The 17,621-nt window shown below is 57.4% G+C and overlaps 1 protein-coding gene across 3 annotated transcripts; it reads right to left on the reverse strand.

Moving 5' to 3' along the window:
- Positions 1–1,339: 1,339 nt before the first annotated feature.
- On the reverse strand, positions 1,340–16,347 carry GPRC5C (G protein-coupled receptor class C group 5 member C). 3 transcript variants are annotated; one of them, XM_036268825.1, is made up of 5 exons: positions 16,278–16,324; positions 8,169–9,251; positions 5,321–5,415; positions 3,267–3,416; positions 1,340–1,642 (listed from the first exon to the last, which is right to left on the reverse strand). In XM_036268825.1, the coding sequence occupies exons 2-5, from the start codon at positions 9,217–9,219 to the stop codon at positions 1,610–1,612; spliced, it is 1,329 nt and encodes a 442-aa protein (XP_036124718.1). In that variant the 5' UTR covers positions 9,220–9,251; positions 16,278–16,324; the 3' UTR covers positions 1,340–1,609. The 3 variants fall into 3 exon arrangements, with proteins under 3 accessions (XP_036124718.1, XP_036124719.1, XP_036124720.1); XM_036268826.1 differs by lacking the exon at positions 16,278–16,324 and adding an exon at positions 15,895–15,951; XM_036268827.1 differs by lacking the exon at positions 1,340–1,642 and having other exon boundaries at positions 2,795–3,416; positions 16,278–16,347.
- Positions 16,348–17,621: the final 1,274 nt, after the last annotated feature.

Consider the following 17,621-nt stretch of genomic DNA (forward strand, 5'->3'; position numbering starts at 1 on the left):
GAATCCGGCCAGGCCCGCATCCTTTAGGAGCCCCTACCTCTCCGGGCCTCCCCGCAGGCCTCCAGGGGACTCGGACGAGGAACAAACCCACATTCACTGCAGGCTGCTCCCCGGCCGCCTGGCGCTGCAAAGGACTCACGTGATACTGTCACCTCGAAAAGCAGGATAGTCCCTTTGTTCACCGTAAGGGATCTTGGGGCCACTAATCTAGATCAAGCGATGTCTGAGGTGCACAGAGCTCCCCCCTTTCCTTCCATCAGAGGGAAGTTATACTGCATTCTTGGAACTGAGCAATGGGGTACAATGGACCGTAAACAGTGGGTGGGTGGGTGGGGTGTCGTGCTTGGGGTGCAGCCCTCCTTTCATGGACAGGGCCTGTTAGTCAGTTTGGAGACTCCAGGGACAAAGGCACAGGCTGCTGGAAGCGGCACCGCAGCGTGGGACTGACTGAAGGGTGAGGTGGGCACAACCCCTCACCTGCACAGCTCTCGTCCTCGCCTCATCATGGCGCCCGAGGGGATGCTGGCTACGTCCTGAACTTCGGGGGCACACCTGGGGAAGCCCCTCTTGGACGAGCCAGCTCTGTCTGGTCCCAGAGAGCAAGACCAAACCAGAAAGATGACGCTACAGAGATGTTCCCACAAATCTGGAGCTGGGTACACCTCTGTCCTTGGTGCCAGCATGTAGGTCCCTCGGATGTCCCCCACTGCCCTGGGTGGCGTCAGGACCCTCCGGCGCATGTCCCGGCTGAGGCGAGCGGCACCAGCACGAGGTGTCCATGGTGAGGTGGAAACCTTTCCCCTGCCCATCGGGAAATGGCAGTGTTCAGTCCTGGATGCCACCTGTCTAAGGGCCTCGATTCCAGTCCACGGGGCCCAGGACTGTTAACTGGTCCCTGAGAATGAAGCCCCCGCCCCACTGTGTGTCTTGATGGCCCCCAGTTCATCCAAGATGGGGAAGGTGGGGTCACGTGCAAAGGGTCCTGGAGGGAAGCATCACGGGGACTCAGGTCCAGGCCCACAGGCCACGAAGAGGCGCAGTCTGTCCCGGCGTCGAATGAGCTCTGCCCCCGCTCGTGGCTTCCCACGGGTCATTCAGGGGGTGGCAGAGACCCAGTGAGAAAGGCAAGGGGCAGCTTCTGCCTCGGCATGGCTCCGAAGACTCACGGGGCTTCACCTCAATTCACCTAGCTGCGGAGTGGTCCAAGCGATGCTGGACACCAGAAAGATGGCCAGGAAGGCCCACAGGGTGAAGACGGGCCCCTGGGGGTGGCGATCTGGAGCCACAGCAAGAGCAGGGCTGTGATGGGGGGGGGGGGGGAAGGTGTCACAAGGGGGAGGGAGGCAGACTGGTCTGCAGACAGCTCCTTGTGGCCTCAGTCACTTGGGGACCAGAAGAGGCTGGGCAGGGCAGGTGGGGGGTGGCCCTAGAGCCCCACCAATGAGCCTCAAGGTTTCATGGGGCCCCCCACTTGATCCATTGCTCCAGATCGGTGGCCTCTGGGCCCTGCCGGCTCCAGTGACAAGGGCAGGAGAGGTGCTGGGCCCTGCCCAGCCAGGACGCAGCAATGAGGACATCAGGACGATGTGTAGTCCAGGGAACAGGGCGTCTACCATCTTGTTTTATTTTGCGGGGACTGAGCCTAAAGCAACCAGAAAGAACAAGTCAAAGGGGACCCCACTGCTCAGGGCCCACTGCTGGTTTATACTAAAAAAAGCGCTGGCGGCCCCAGGGGGCGGGCGACCTGCCGTAGAAGGACCGGCTCGGGCGCGGTTCCATCTCTCTCTTCCGGCAACCTTTCTCTCCCTTCCAACAGGACGTGTCTGATGCGACCCGTGTCAGAAAATAGCTGCTGGCTAGTTGGGGAGAAACATTCCCAAGCCTGGGAGGGGCGGGCTTGGCAGCCCCCTCGAAAAGCCTGAGCCAGTGTCCAAGGGTCAGGGCACTACGGCGTGTCGCGTCCAGGCCACTGGGGCCCCCTGGCTGTCCCCAGCTCCTGGACGTCAGAGTCTCGAGCACGGCTGGCTGGTCTTGGTAAAGCCGCATCCAAAGGCCGTGTGGGCTCTCTGGGTCGGTTCGCGGGCCTGAAATAGGGGGCAGGAGAGCTACACCCCTCAGTGTCCTTCAAGGCCCAGTGTAACCCTAAACCGGTAACAGTTCTGGGAGCTGGACTCTGGCCAGGAGAATACGGTCCGGCCTGCCTTCTGGGGCAGCCACGAGGATGACAACGGGCTGACGTGGAAAGGGTTTCCCACGGAGGACTGAGCAGACCCGCCCTGTAAGAACCCTGCCAGGCGTGAAGGCGGCCGGAACGTGGCCAACCCTTTCCACCTTTACACTAACTTTGTCAGGTGACCTGGGTGCACGGAGCAGAGTCTCCCCCTCGTCCCCTGAAGGATCTGAGCCACCGTCCCCACCCAGAGGCCGAGGTCAGCCGTCTTCCCTGCACACGCCTCCCCGTCCACTCGCCCTCTGCAGAAATGCCCGCGGGGGGGTCCACCCTCGCTGCGTGGCCCCCACGGATGGCCGGTGGCGGGTCCCCGAGGAAAGCTCCTGATTTCAGCCAAGCTCAGAGGCAGGACGAGCTGACCCAGAAGTTCATCGCGACCCCACACGGCAGGGACGCAGGCTCAGTGGAAGGAGCTGTACTGGGTGGAGGTTCAGCGGATTCACTGTACGGAAACTCACAGCAGCCTTGGCGGGAGCTGGACGGGGCGGGAGGGGAGCCACCCGCAGGCCACGAAGGAGCAGTTCACTGGAAACCAAGAGCCGGGCCAGACACGCCATTCCCGGAGGAGCGGTTAATAAAGCAGAAATGTGTTTATTAGGCCCTTGTTCCTCACAGAGGAGCAGGACCCAGGGCAGGAAGCGCTGTGAGATCTCTGGAGGTCGCAGGAATCTCCGAAGACTCCAGAGAATGTAGGTGCTGAGAGGCCACCACCCCAAGAAGAACACTATTTGGCTGGAGCGTGACCACTGGAGGCGACCCTGGCACGAAGCCCGAGTTGGCTCCTGGACTCCACAAACACTGAGGAGTGGGCAGGGGCCCTGGGACACCCCCCTAAACGCTGGCCCACAGGGAGGGCCTCACAGCTGAGGCACAAGCTGCCCTGAGCCCTCGAGGGGGGACAGGGAGCAGCTGCGGGGCAGGAGGGCCCAGGGCTCTGGGTAGTCCCTGGCTCAGGCCAGGTCCCAAGGGCCCTCCCTGCATCTGCCCGCAGCCTGCTGGCCTCGGCTTAGTCCCACACGTAGGGGTTTCTAAAGACCTGAGAGTTCTTGTCATCTGTTGGCGCGGTGGCTGTCTGGTGGCTCTGAGCCGCGTACATGTCTTCAGCCCGCAGGGTCGAGTTGGCACTGCCCACCACCTGGCTGTTGGCGGTGGCCCGTGGGAGGATGATGTCGTAAGCTCCCTCGGACTGGAAGAAAGAGCAGGTGGTCTCACTGCTGGCAAACATGGGGGGCGGGCACACACACACACACACACACACACACACAGCTTCGGGCAGGGCCGAGCCTGCCGGCGCCCCTTTCCCACCTCACTCCCCGCGCCCCAGTGTCAGGCTGGGTTGATGACTCTGCCTCGGAGGGGCCTCCCTCTGACCTCTAGCCCCTTATCTCACCCCGCAGAGGGCCAGGTCTCTCCTTAAGTTCCCTCTTGATCCTCAAACCTTGAGCCCAGTGGAGGGTGACCCACAGAGCGGCTGTCACCTGTCTGGAGCGCCCAGCTTCCCTTCCTCCACGAATCTTACCCGAGTCCCCCGCAGAAGCCCCGCAACCTCAACAGCATCGTAGCTGCTGGTGGGTCTGGCTGAGGACATGCTCGGGTCAGGCCCCAGACATGAGCAGAGATTTCTCATCTAGAAGTCTGGGCCGGCCCATCTGATTGGAGACTATGCTTTTGGGTTTGAGAATTTTAAGTTTAGGAGACTTCTGACCCAAATTCACTGCCCGGAACCTGGTTTGAGCTGCAGTGGTCCTGTTCTTGTGCGGGGGAAACACGGCTGAGAGGTGCAGAGGGTCCTGAGCATCCCAGGTCCCAGCCTGGAAGGAGGGTGAGCTCCTGGCCCCCCGGCCTTAACCGGAGGGAAAGAGCGGCCACCGAACCCCTGCAGCTCCAGGCCCCACGCCCCCTCCCTCCCCGGGGAGCTCCAGGAGCATCTCCATGGGTGTTCTCAAGCCTGGGTGGGCACCAGAGTCTCCTGGGCTGTTTAAGCCACACGCACACCGCGAGGCGGGTGGGAAGGGAGGAATCCCCGAGGAGTGGTGTTTGAGGGTTTCTACGGTGGTTTCTCCCATGGGGCAGATCTAGGTTATCAGGGTGCGGTCACTGAAGAGATGCTAACCCTTGAGTTCATCACACCGCTGGCCCCACTCAGTTTGCAATTTTAGCAAGATCCCAGGTGATAACACTGAAGGTCTGGGGACTGCATTTTGAGAGTCACTGTTGGTCCGGATTCCACCCCACTCCCCAACCCTGGGAGTGAGGGGTGGAAAGCATGGGGCACCCTCGGTGGCTGGGGCCCAGGGGACTCCTTTGCCCATCACGGCATCTGGTGGCTGTGGGTTCAGGCTGAGGGAGAGCAAAGGGCTGGGGCTGGAGTTTCAGACATTAGCTTCACCCTGCCCAGGGCTCCCAGGCGGAGGGGCATGAGAACACCCTGCTGACCTCCCTCCTTCCTGTTCCCAGCACCCTGCCAAGGCGGGTCACTGACCTCTCCCCACAGCATCTGCCAGCCAGGGAGCAGGAGCGTACGGAGCGAGTGAGTCTAACCCGCGGTCTTCCGGTTCCCACCCCCCTCCCTTGGCTAATGGAGCATCTGGTTTCCAGAGCCCAGGGGAGGTGTGAGGTTGAGAGCGGCTGCCTGCTGGTGGGGGGAGGGGAGCCCTCCTGAGACAGCTGTGATTTGTGTGTCAGTACCTACCCAGACCTGCTCCTGGGTCCTCTGTCCCTTGGGAGTCACCAAGACTGACACCCAGTGGGCTGAGGCCCTCCTCGGTCCCTCCCTAAGCTTCTGAGGGTGAGGCTGGGAACCCCCACGGGCTCAAAGAGCCTGTTCAGCCCCAGTTCAGTGTGCGATGCCCCGACAACACGGGGTGGGCAGGTCCCCCCGCATATAACTGAAGGCGTTGGGCACAGTGCCTCCAGGAAAGGGGCACCAGGGGCCAGGGCTCGGGTTCCCGAGGCTGATGCACCAAATGGAGACACCTGCCCTGTCCCCACTACCTGTACCTCACCCTGCACGGGCCACACGGCCCTCTACCGGCCACTGCCACTGGGCTCCTTTGAGCAGGGTCCTGGGGACTCGGGGGCCCCACTCACCGGGCCTTTGTGCATCAGGGTCATCTCCGTGGGCTGGTACACACTGGTCAGCAGCTGCCCGTTGTACCCACTGTACGGCGACACTGGTCTCTTGGCTGGAAGGAAACACAGGAGAGGTGTGAACGCTGGGCTCCCAGCTGAGGGCAAAGCTCCCCAAGGGCAGGGAGAGGGGTCTAGGCTTCCCAGGGGCGACGGCTACCCCAGGAAGGAGGCTGGCTGGGGGCAGCCAGCTTGGGGGCGAGGCTGTGGGGGCCCCTGCGGAGCCCACACCCCTTTGTTTGGCTGCACTGGGAGCCTCGATGCTGCTTGCCTTCCCCTCGAACTTTCCCGAAGTGCGGGGACCCCCCTTCATCCGTCAATTCATAAAATGCTCCTGTCAGCAACCTTCACATCCCCATCCGCCCTCCAGGGCCAGAGGCCGCACTATGAGGGGCACACGGGCCTCCGGCCGCCTCCCAGATGGCCAGCCTCCAGCTCTGGCCTGGGCTGCTGCGGGCCGGCTGCCAGGGGCTGGGGTGAATGCAGCAGAAACCCCCGGCCCCGACTGCAGGGCAGGGCTGCGTGCTGGCTCCCCACGACCTCAGCCCCGAGCCCCCCAGGGAACCGAGCGCACATCCTGTCCTGCGGCCCCTGGGCCCGTCTCCAGAACTATTTCCAGCTCCAGGAGCCCTCCCCAGGCCTCCGTGAGCTGGAGTCCTGGTCTGCGGTCTGCTCCACCCTGCTGGGTGCTCCAGGGTGTCTAAGGGGAGCTGCTGACCAGCCCGGGGCCCAAGGGCGAGCCAGGCGTGGAGGGCAGGCACAGTGGATGTCTGTCTGTCTGCTGCAGCCTAGTGGCCCCAAAGCTCTGAGGGACCACAGAGCTTCCAAGTGCCGGGCTCACTCGATTAATTTTTCCGTTTGGAAAAAAAAAAAAACATTTAAAGGAAAAGAAACCCTCACAGCTCCAGAAATGTTTACCTCGAAAGGACAAAGGCTGGGCACTATTTGGCCCTGACAAACACCAAACACCGGCAAGAGCAGAGGTGGGGGCGGCTGACGCTCCTCCCCAGACTTCCGCACAAGCTCCTCTCCTGCGCCTCATCGATCGCCCCCCGCCCGCTGGCCCCACTCCCTGCATGCCAGGAGCCACCCTGGGGGCGGATCGCAGAGCAGTGCCTGGCAGGACAAAGGTCACCCCTTTCCCCAGAGCAGATTATGGGCATCTCTGTAGAGAAGAGGCAGGAAGTTCATTCACTGCCTCTGGAACTTACCCTGCCCCTGGGACAGGCCCCAGAGATGGCACTTGACTATCATAAAGGTAAAGACTTAAGACCCCAAACATCCTGATCAGCACAGTCGGGGTGGGGGCAGGGCTCTGAGGCCGCACCTCTGGCTTTCTGGGTCATGTCAGACGAAGGGGTTGGAGCCAGCCAGCTAAGAAAGCATCTGAGACGCGCACATCAAGACAGGCATAGTGCCTGGCACCAGCAGGTGCTCAATAAATGCCAGTGGTCCTCAGTTTCGGGAGCTGGGAGCTTGTGTGGCCAAGACTGGAGAATGGCCATCCTCATGCCTGCTTCCCACGCTGCTCCGTGGGGGCGGGCTTGGCACAGGCTTCAAAAGCTTCATTCCCCTTCCTGCCTCTTCCACCGCTGGGCACCCCCAGTTTGACCAGTAAGTGCTGGGCTCTGCCAGGAAAGACTGTCCCGTCAACAAGGAGCCTGTGCAGGAGCTTGGGGACAAACTGGCTGGATCGTGAGTGCTGCTTTAGATTGGTACATGCATGAGTGCTGTTACTAAAAAGGAAAAAATTAACCGAAAATTGGATTGTTTTTAAAAGAAACTAAGCCCGGCTGGTGTGGTTCGATGGACTGAGCATCATCCCATGGACTGAGAGGTCCCGGTTCCATTCCCGGTCAGGGCACTTGCCCGGGGTCTCGGGCTCGATCCCCAGTAGGGGGCGTGCAGGAGGCAGCTGATCGATGTTTCTATCTCTCTCCCCCTTCCCTTCTCTCCAAAAAAATCAATAAAAGCATATTTAAAAAAATAATAAAATCCATTCAACTACTGATGGACATATGGATTGTTTCCATCTTTAAAAAACAGGAAAAAAAAGAAAGGAAACTAAGATGACTACGGACATGTACATAATAGAAACAGAGGTTCTGGAAGGATAAAGATAATAAAATAATAGTAACACGCACAGCGCACAGCTGATACTTCTCAGCACCTCCCGAGCGCCGGGCACGTGCAGTCATTAATCCTCACTAGAACCCTCTGGAGCAGGATCCGTTATGGGTCCCATTTTACAAACGAGGAAACTGAGGCACGTGGAGATAAGATACCAATCAACAGCCAGTTCTGGAACAGGAAGGAGCGGGGCAGAACTGGGGAAATGGGAGAAACTGTTTTATCTGTTATGTTTGAAATGTTATGGTGAAAATATATTCATGAATTACATGATGATAGTAAAAAAATATTTTAAGCCCTGGCCAGTTTGGCTCAGTGATTAGAGCATCGGCCGGTGGGCGGAAGGATCTCAGGTTCGATTCCTGTCAAGGGCACGTGCCTCGGTTGCAGTTTGTCCCTGGCCCTGGTTGGGGTCGGGCAGGAGGCAACCCATTGATGTGTCTCTCTCACATCGATGTTTCTCTCTCTCCCTCCCTCCCTCCCTCTCTACCTGATGATAAATGGGAAAATATCCTCGGGTGAGGATTAAAAAAATAAATTAATTAAATTTTAAAAAATACTTTACGAACCGGGATTCAGGGGCTTTAAGGCCCAACCTCGGTAAACCGCAAGGGACCTGCTCCAGTCCAGCCCCTGTCCCGCAGCACAGAAGAGGGCTGTGGGGAGGCCCACGACCCACCTGAGGCTGGCTCGTCCATGGAAAATGCCTTGTTCTCCACGAACATGCTCTGGCCCTTCTGCTCCTTCAGGATGGTCTCGTAGCCCACGCCCCGGGTGGGGTACAGATCTCCCTGGTAGCTTTGCTCTGGGCTGGCCTTGGTCACCTGGGACACCTCAGGGATGACATAGAAGAGGACGAAGGCCCAGGCATTGGCAGCGAGGGCAATGGCCAGCGTGGGGTCGTCCCAGGTGGGCCTGTTGTGCTGCCGGTTGCCGTAGGTGTACATGACGATCCACACCGCCCAGATGGCGATGGAGGTGGCCGTGGTGAGCAGCACGAAGACCCCGTGCTTGCGCCAGCGCTTGAAGCGGCCGCACAGGGCGGGCCAGGCCCCCGTGAAGGCAGCCAGCAGCAGCAGCATGACGTAGATGAGCGCCATGACGAAGTCCATGTTGGCAATGTCGCAGGGGGAGGCCACGGCCCCGCGGCCACTGCCGTTGCCCACAGCGCTGTCCTCGCCAACTCCCCGGACCAGCGTAATGAGCAGCCACTCGGTGTTGATGATCACCTCCACGAGGGTGAGCAGCACAGCCACGGCGAAGATCACCCAGCCCCGGGGCCCGTGGTTCTTTCGGGCCAGGAAGTTGAGCGCAAAGACGTGGGCCACCAGGCAGGAGAAGCAGATGGCGAACAGGACCCCAAAGAGGAACCGCCGAGAGGCACAGGTGGAGAAGTCACGCTTTACCACGCAGGCAAACACGAGGCAGAAGAGGCCCAGGGTCCCCAGCAGGAAGAACACCTGGGTCCCCAAAAGGCTCCGCTTCTTGGTGTCCTGCACAAAGGGAAGGCTGGCCACCAGGATGATGGTGAGGACAAAAGTGGTGACCACACCCGCCCCAGCCACTGCCTCCAAGATGATGCCCCAAGCGCCAGAGCGGTCACACAGGTTATAGTAGAGGGGGTTGAGGTCCGGGTTGCAGCCAGGGGGGGCATGGTTCTGGGCCTGTGCCCCTGGGAACAGGAAGAGAAGCAGTCCCAGGCATGTCAGCAAGCTTCTGTGGATGGCCATCCTGGCTCCCAGGCCAGGCTCCCACAGGGTCCCTAAAGACAGAGGGAGAAAAGGCAAAATCAGTCCTCCACAGTCAGACTCTGACATCGGTGCTGTTTCCCAGATCCTGAACCGGGGCAGGCAGAGCAAGTTGATCATGAGATTTCCCCCCTGGGCTTCAGAATCCTTCTTAACACAGAACTGCTGGGAGGCATCTCAACTGACCAGAGAGGCGAATGAAATAAAGCCCATTCGTCATCCCTATTCCTATTCATGGAAAAGGAAGAAACTATCATCGAATTTTCAGCCCCCCCCCAACCATAACCTAGGTCCAAATATTTCTTGAGTTCTTGCAGTCAAGTATGCCACCCGTTCAACACTTTCTCTCTTGCTCTGAGACTTTCAGAGTTCAATGGGCCAGATACCATGCCCCTAACTCTGTCCATGTGATGCCTACATCCATGGTGAATCAGTCCTAAATTCATTCATTCCACCATCCATTCATTCAACAAGTATTCAACAAACACCCAGGACAGGCATAACTTGCAGCCAAAAAAATGAAGAGTTGAAAAGTTGTATTTACACAATGGAGTACTACGCAGCCGTAAGAAAGAAAGATCTCTTATCCTTTGAGACGACACGGAGGGACCTGGAGAGTATTATGCTAAGCGAAACAAGCCAAGCAGAGAAAGACAAATATCACATGAACTCACTTCTTTGTGGAATATAATGAACATAACTATCTGAGGAATGGGGTAGTCCCAGAGACGTGAAAGTGGGTTACAGACTGACAATCCCCAGAAGAGGGGGTTGGGGGGGAGAGATAAACCACAGAACTTATATGCATGTATGTATGAACAATGGACAACAAAGGTAGGGACAGGGTGGGGAGGAAGGGGGAATCAGTGGGGGGGGAAAGGAGAAACATCTGTAACAAAAATAAATTAATTAATTTAAAAAATAAAATAAAAGCTGAAGCATTCTTAAAAAAAAAAAAGTTGTATTTATCAGCACTTCCCCCTGCGTCCTCCCTGCCACTTTCCTACTTTTAATGGCTTCTCTCTCCAGAATCCGAAGTTCTTTGTCTAGCTCAATTGCTGAAGTCTCGGATGAAATAATTGCCCAGCCAGGGAGTTCATGACTCAATGCAAAAATTCTCCGATGAGGCATTAACATTTTAAAAGCAAGAACCAGACAAGGGCAATGCAAAACTCAAAGGAATTAATCCATGATGGAAGACTTTAAATAACTGTAGCTAAAAGAAAGAAAAATGTCTTTCAGTCGCACCAGGAAGCTAACTTGTCGCTCAAGCGGCTCATTCGACCAGTCCTGCACAGCAGCTTGGCCGAAGGAAACCAAACTCCTGCTCTCAATACCCATTGGATTTTTCCTGTGTGAAGTGGCGGTAAAGAATGTGGCAGGTTAAGAGAAAGTAAAGACTAAATCAGCGAGCTTTCCAAGCACAGGTTTTACACTTGCTTGGAGAAGAGAAAACTTAAATGCTCTAAAATGCAAATTATAAATTCCCAAAGTCTACGAAATGCAGGCACTCCACCTTTAAATCACTCTGTATGTTCAAATAACTAGTGATGACTTTTCTTCTCACCTCTTGGGCCCAGGGACTCTCCAGAAAGACGGCAACCAAGCTTTCCTGGGCTGATAGCGACCACTAGTGGCTGGTAGGGGAAGGGCATGATCCAACTGGATCCTTCCCATTACCTCTCTTCCCTTTTTTGGCGGGGAAGAGGGGGAGAGATTTACAGTTTACTCCCTTATGTTTTCACCATTCCTGGTTACTGAATTTCTAATAGGCAAACAAAAATCCTAAATCTGCCCTGGCCAGTTTGGCTCAGCGGTTAGAGCGTCAGCCTGCGGTCCAGAGAGACCCGGGTTCAGTTTCCGCTAAGGGCGCCTGCCTCGGTTGGTTTGTCCCCGGCCCGGGACTTTTTAGAGAGAGAGAGAGAGAGGAAGGGAGAGAGAAAGAGAAACATCAATGTGAGAAACATCAATGGGCTGCCTCCTACACGCTCCCTACTAGGGATCGAGCCCACAACCTGGGCATGTGCCCTGACCAAGAATCACACCAGGACCTCTCAGTCCATGGGACATCTCTCAGTCCATTGAGCCACACCAGTCAGGCTATCTTCCCATAACTAAATGGAAGGACACTGCTAAGTCAGGAAAAAGAAAACTCATAAATTACTTGAAAAGAACATAAGAAAGATCATCAATTTTCCACATCCTTTAAGATAATCATGCCTCTTAAAAATATTTGGGGTATCTCAACCTTCTCAGCCACCTCCTCATCTTTCATTTAAGCTTGCTTTCCCATTAACTCTTTTTTTTTTTTATCCTCACCCGAGGACATTTTTCCATTTTTTGTTCAGATAGAGCGGGAGGGAGAGAGAGGAAGAGAGAGAGAGAGAAACATCGATGTGAAAGGGACACATCGAGTGGCTGCCACCCGCACGACCAACCAGGGCCGGGGACAAACTGCAACCGAGGTACATGCCCTTAGTGGGAACCGAACCCGGGTCTCTCTGTACCGCAGGCCGACGCTCCAACCGCTGAGCCAAACCGGCCAGGGCAACTCTTTTTTTTTTTTTATTAAATTATTTTTCAGTGACAGTCGACATACAACATTATGTGAGTTTCAGGTGTTCCACATAGTGATTAGACATTTATGCACGTTAGGAAGCGATCACCCATCCACTCTTAATAAATGAACACTCTTATGTGAGTGTCACCATTGTTTTCCGAAGTAACTAGCAGTGTAACAGCTAGTTCTCCCGACTTCCAATGTGAAAGTATGTTTCCCCTACCCCGTGCCTTAAATAAGCTTCTGCAGGGGGCTTTGTGTAATCGTGGACCGATAAAGCACACACTGTATTTATAAGTGTTGGTCCCAGAAGAGAGTCAGGAAGGGCTAATGGGTAAGGAGAAACACTGAACCACTCCAGGAGGTAATTTATGACGTCATGCTCTAGGATCCGAAGCACTCAATCTCCTCTTGGGCATCTTTGGCTCATAGCAGAGCAGCCAGAACTTGGGGTGAAGTTGGGAGATGTGGGACTGAACCCTGAGAATGGCCACCCAGACTTAGCCTCCGGGCACCTGCACATCTTCGAGTGCTTCTCATTCCATCCCAGTTTGGAACAAGCAGCTATTCAAATCTGCAGATACGTACTATGCACCCAGGGGACGGGCCCAGTCGTTCAGAGCTTTGGAAAATACGCAGAGGAGCAAACACAGTCCCTGATTTGATGGTATTTAAAAATCGAATAGGAGACAGAACATTTGAGATCTTGCGATCTGGCATAGGTTATCAGTTTGGCTCAAATAAACTCATAAAAAAAAAAAGCTAACGGGAAGGACAAGATAGGTCTACAAGAAAATGACACAGTGAAGAATAAGTAAGTGCCACACAACAGATTTTGCCTCCGGGGGAGAGAACGGTGCTACAGAAACAGAGGAGGGAGCTCTTCGGATGAGGGGTCAGAAGAGATAGAATGGAGACCGTCCACCAGGCTCACCAAGCACAAACTAAGTTGCACCCTGAAGCCCGATTAGAAATGCTTCAGGGGCCCTGGCCGGTTTGGCTCAGCGGTTAGAGCGTCGGCCTGCGGTCCAGAGAGACCCGGGTTCGGTTCCCGCTAAGGGCATGTACCTTGGTTGCAGTTTGTCCCCGGCCCTGGTCGGTTGTGCGGGTGGCAGCCACTCGATGTGTTCCTTTCACGTCGATGTTTCTCTCTCTCTCTGTTCCTCTCTCTCCCTCCCACTCTACCTGAACAAAAAATGGAAAAATGTCCTCGGGTGAGGATAAAAAAAATTAAAAAAAAAAAAAAAGAAATGCTTCAGGGAAGGGGTGCGGAGCATTACCCCGAAGGCACTGGGGAGCCACTGAAGGCTGTTTTTTTGCACGATAGGGGCATAACCAGGCTTGTGCTTTAAGATTTGAGTCTAGCACAAAGCATAGGCAATCTATGTGTTGAGGATACACTCATCACGTTTAAAGATCAAAGACCAAAGGTAAGCCATACCAGGCAGATCTGAGAGATCCCTTCCAAAATAAAATCTAAGTCCTGGTTGGATGTGAGGGGAAAGAATGCTAAGCCTATGCGACGAGTTCAAGTCTGATAAGAGCCACGTCACTAGAAAATACCGAGCCAGGTCTCATTTAGCCCTGTGACCCTTATATGCCACCCCTTCTTGATCTGTCTTACTCTTTTTGTGTGTGTGTGTGTGGTACGTGCCCCCAGTGGAAACCGAACCCAGGACTCTCTGGTCTGCAGGCCGACGCTCAACCGCTGAGCCAAACTGGCCAGGGCCTTGATCTGTCTTACTCTTAGATCTGTACCTGCCTGGACCCTGCCAGAACCCAGCACCTTACGGGCACCTGGGACAGGGCCAGGGCCAGGGCCAGCAAACTTCATAGCTCTCAGCCCAATTCCCTCCTATTGGTCCCGGACCTTATCTTCAAGTCTCGCCTCAGCCAACACGGGAACTTCCAAGGAAGGAAACAGGTACATGCCCCCCCACCCCACCCCACCCAGGTAACATGCTGACACTTACCAGCCCCAGAGGAAACCAACCATTCCCACCCTGATACTCTCATTTCTCTGACTCCCTGGTAAATGGAACGGCAAATGGGGAGACAAGTACACCCTGACTTGGGTGGGGAAATTGGGCCAGATGGACCTGGCTCTTGTCCACTGCCTAGGATAGTGACCCCTGGAGGCCAGCAGGAGACGTAGTGAAGGTAACTCAGAAGAGGTTGACCTCTGGGAGTCCAGACCCACCCACCAGTCAGCGGATGCCACATTTTAAGATGGTGAAAGGGGAAAGGCTGCAGTGGAAGGGACCCAGCTCTGCCTGGAGACTCTCCTGCCCATGGGTCCCCAGAGCCTGCGCTTCTAGGCTGAGTCTTCTGAGACCTGCACGTTAGAACTGTGTGCCCCTGTCTCCCCTACCAGACTCCACGGTCTGAGGGCAGCGAACAGGACCATCCCCTGCAGCGTTTAATGCCGTGCCTTGTACACAGTAGGTATTGGAAAATCGGTCCCTGGGTGGACTCTGTGCCCACTTCTCCGTCCCAGCCCTGCCTCCTTCGTTTAGGTTCTCAGTGGGACCAAGGAGGGGACTCACAGGTCTCCCCTACCCCAAGGCTGCAACCCAACCCCAGCCTCAGATTATTTTCTGGACAAAAGCCCCCTTTGCTTCACCTCCCTGGACTCAGCCATACAAATACATAGTCTTAATCACCTCTGAAACCGGCCTTTCCCCAGGCTCAGCGACTCAGCGCAGTCCAGTTCCAGGATCACCTTCTGCCCGCTCTCCTCCTGAGGGAGCAGAGGCCTCAGGAGTGCCGGTGGGTTCAAGGCCCAGCCAGCCCTGACTGGCCTCACCCAGCAAGGATGGGGCCACAGAGCCCTCTCACTTTTCCAGAACAACCAACTTCCTCCTCCTCAAGCCCGATTCACACAAAGGCCCAAGGTCCCTCCTGAGAACAGCGCCCTGGGCTTCCCACCGCCGGAATCTGTCTCCCAGGCTCGGACAGACACAGACCCCAGCCGGCTACCTGTGCGTGCTCCTGGGGCACCTATGATCACCCAGGACTGCTCCAGAGCATCCTCCTCCCTCCCCTTGTCTGCCACCACTCAGCAGCCTGCCAGGAGAGACGGATGGACCCCCTAACAGCCTTTCCACCTCCTCCCCTTCTCCCCTCCACCTCCTCCTCCTCCTCCATCTGTGAAGCCTGTGCCTGTAAGGAGCTACCTCAGTGCCCAAGTGTGTGTGTGGGGGAGGGGGTTTCCTGGAACCCCAATCTAGACCTCCACATGGGTGCACATTTGGGCCCAAATTCCCTGAGCATTCTGAAACTTGGAAGTCCCCAATCCAAAGGTCTGCTCCGGATATGTCACTCTGGAATGTTCCCCACCCCCAATAGCACTTCCTCCCCCCAGCCACAAAATAAGACTCAAGGGGGGGGGGGGACTCCAGGAGCAAAAATCCTATTTCCACATATTCAGGGATGCTTTAGGATTAAGGTTGTGGAATTCTTAAGTGACTGGGCTTTCCTGTGGCCGGGGGATAGAGGGGGCGCTACCCAACCTCTGAGGCTGGAGAAGGCCCTGGAAAAGCCATTGGGGGTGGGGGGGCAGGGAAGGGATCTAGAAGCGACGCTGCCAGAAGTCGAGGCTCTTTGATTGTCTGAAATCCCAAACTTGGAAGCAGCAAGACTGAAGGCTCCCCTCCGCCCCCGCCCCCACTGGGGTCTAGCCGACGCTCCCCTGATCATCGGAACAGAAGGAGCTGGGCGGCCGCCTCTCTCCCCCATTTCCTCTGGTCACAGAAACCTGCCCTCGCCATGTACCGTAGCAAGCAGCGGAAAAGACAACCGCCCCCGAGTCGCTGTTTGACCGTGGACTCGCAGAGAGGCAGTGGGGTTGGAGGGGACACACCTCGAAGACCCCAACTGTGCAGTTCTCCCCCGCAGCCCCCACTGGGGGTCGCAGCGCCCGGGTTCTCCCACCCCCGGTCCCTGGCAAGGTCTGGTTTGGAAAGTTTCTGCGACCCAGCGGAGTTGGAGCGGCGTCCTCCGCCCCCCGCTTCTCTGCCCTAGTCCACTCTCCGCCAGCCCAAGCCAACTCTTCCGGACAGCCGACAGGGGGGCAGAGCGAAGGCTGCAGCTCTTACCTGGGACGCGCCGCCCGCCCGGCTCTGGCGCGGGGTTTGGGGCCAACTCCAGCCCCAAGCAAGGCGCGGGCGGAGGTGGGAGGGGCGCCGTGCAGGGCGCGGGGCCAGGCCCGCCCTGGCCTACGGTGTCTGGGCCCAGCTGGGGCTCGGGCGCGGGGGGCCTGCCTCTCCCCGGACTGGGGCTGAGTTGTCCGAGCTCCGCGCTCGCTCCTACACTGGCCTCTCCCCAGGCTCGGCTCCTTTCTCTCGGCGAGGGTGGGCCGGCGCCTGCATCACCGTGACATCACCTCCATTCAGGCGCTTATCGAGCGACCGCAGCTCCAGGTATGTGCAATCGGTTTACACTGTAACAAAGCCCGCCCAGCCCTCCCCCTCCGACTCACCTCCAGGCTCCGGCGAGTCGCACTTTCCGGCCCGGGAGGGAGGACGGAGTTTCTGGCTGAGCTGGCCAGTGGGTTGTTGCTGTTTACTGCCACGCCCCCGCACGCGGGTGCGCGCACACTCACGCGCACTCGGTTTCTGGACTCGGCTTTCTCTCCAGAAAGCGGTGAGGGGTGCAGCCCAGCGCACCTCGCAGGCGGGCTCTCCCTCCCTGCACGTACCGGCGCTCACTCCGAGACGCGCGGGGGCCGCCTTGGTGCGTCTCTCCGTGGTGGACACCTCGCCTTTGTCACCTTCGTCCTGGGTCTCCCGTGAGACACCCTCCAGACACAGCTCGCTGCTACGGGCTGGAGCGAGAAGCACACTCAGACACAAAGTCCGCCTTTGTCACGCCTTCTGTGCCCCCTCCCATCTCCAAGCTTGCACACGTGGACACACCACACACCAAGTGTCCGCCTCTTGCATGCATGGTTCTTCCCCAACACCCGGACCACTAAGTGTGCGTGACAACACCACTGTGCGGGCCCCAAATGCGGTGGGCCGAGCTCAGAACCACTCGGGACCGTGAGCAAACTTCGCCCCGAGCCCGACTAACCCGCGCCTGGGTTTCCAGGGACCAGCCCAGACTCGGGCCAACTCGGAGTGCGCTCCTCTCCCGCGTCCCGATTCCCTGTTCTGACTTGCCCTAATTAGCCTTCCTGCTTCTGTTCCCCTAGGTACAGTGTTTAACCCGCCCCAGGAGGACTCAGCGCTGCGGACACGTCTGCCCTAACTCCGAGTCCTGCCCTTCCCATCGCCCAGGGACTTTTCCACGACTCGGGTACGCTTGGCCCTCTCCACGCCCCACCTCCACTCCTTGCTCCGGGGTGGATCAGCGGGTTGCCACCTTTTCCCCTCCAGGAATTCGCAGAAAGGGAACTGCAGAATTGAGGAAGCGAATCCAGGCTGGGACCTCCCCGGTTCAGTAAACAAGAGATTTTCTGGCTGCCTGCCTTCCCCAAGGGCAGTGGGTTACGAGCGAGGTGGGCTGCTCTGTCCCGGGAGCCCACAGGGGCCTAGTTAGCACGCGCGGGAGGCCCGGCGGGGCCGCGGTGCACCGGGAAGGGAGAAATAGTTGGGTCTGGCTGGGGCTCAGGGGACACAGAGGAAGGGCAGGGCGCTGGGTCTCCGGGGTGCTGGTTCTCTTGCCGCTGAGTTGCCTGGGGGATCGCCAGAGGCGCGCGGTCGGTCGGAGCCTGCTGGTGGCGGGGCGTGTTTGCTCAGCCTGGAGCGCGGGTGGGGGAGAGGAGGGAGGGGAATGGGCGCAGCGGGGGAGGAGGGGTGGCAGCTGGTCACGGGCTCGGGGG

This window comes from Molossus molossus, unplaced genomic scaffold (assembly GCF_014108415.1).
Source record: "Molossus molossus isolate mMolMol1 unplaced genomic scaffold, mMolMol1.p scaffold_m16_p_19, whole genome shotgun sequence".
In the NCBI taxonomy this organism is placed as follows: Eukaryota; Metazoa; Chordata; class Mammalia; order Chiroptera; family Molossidae; genus Molossus; species Molossus molossus.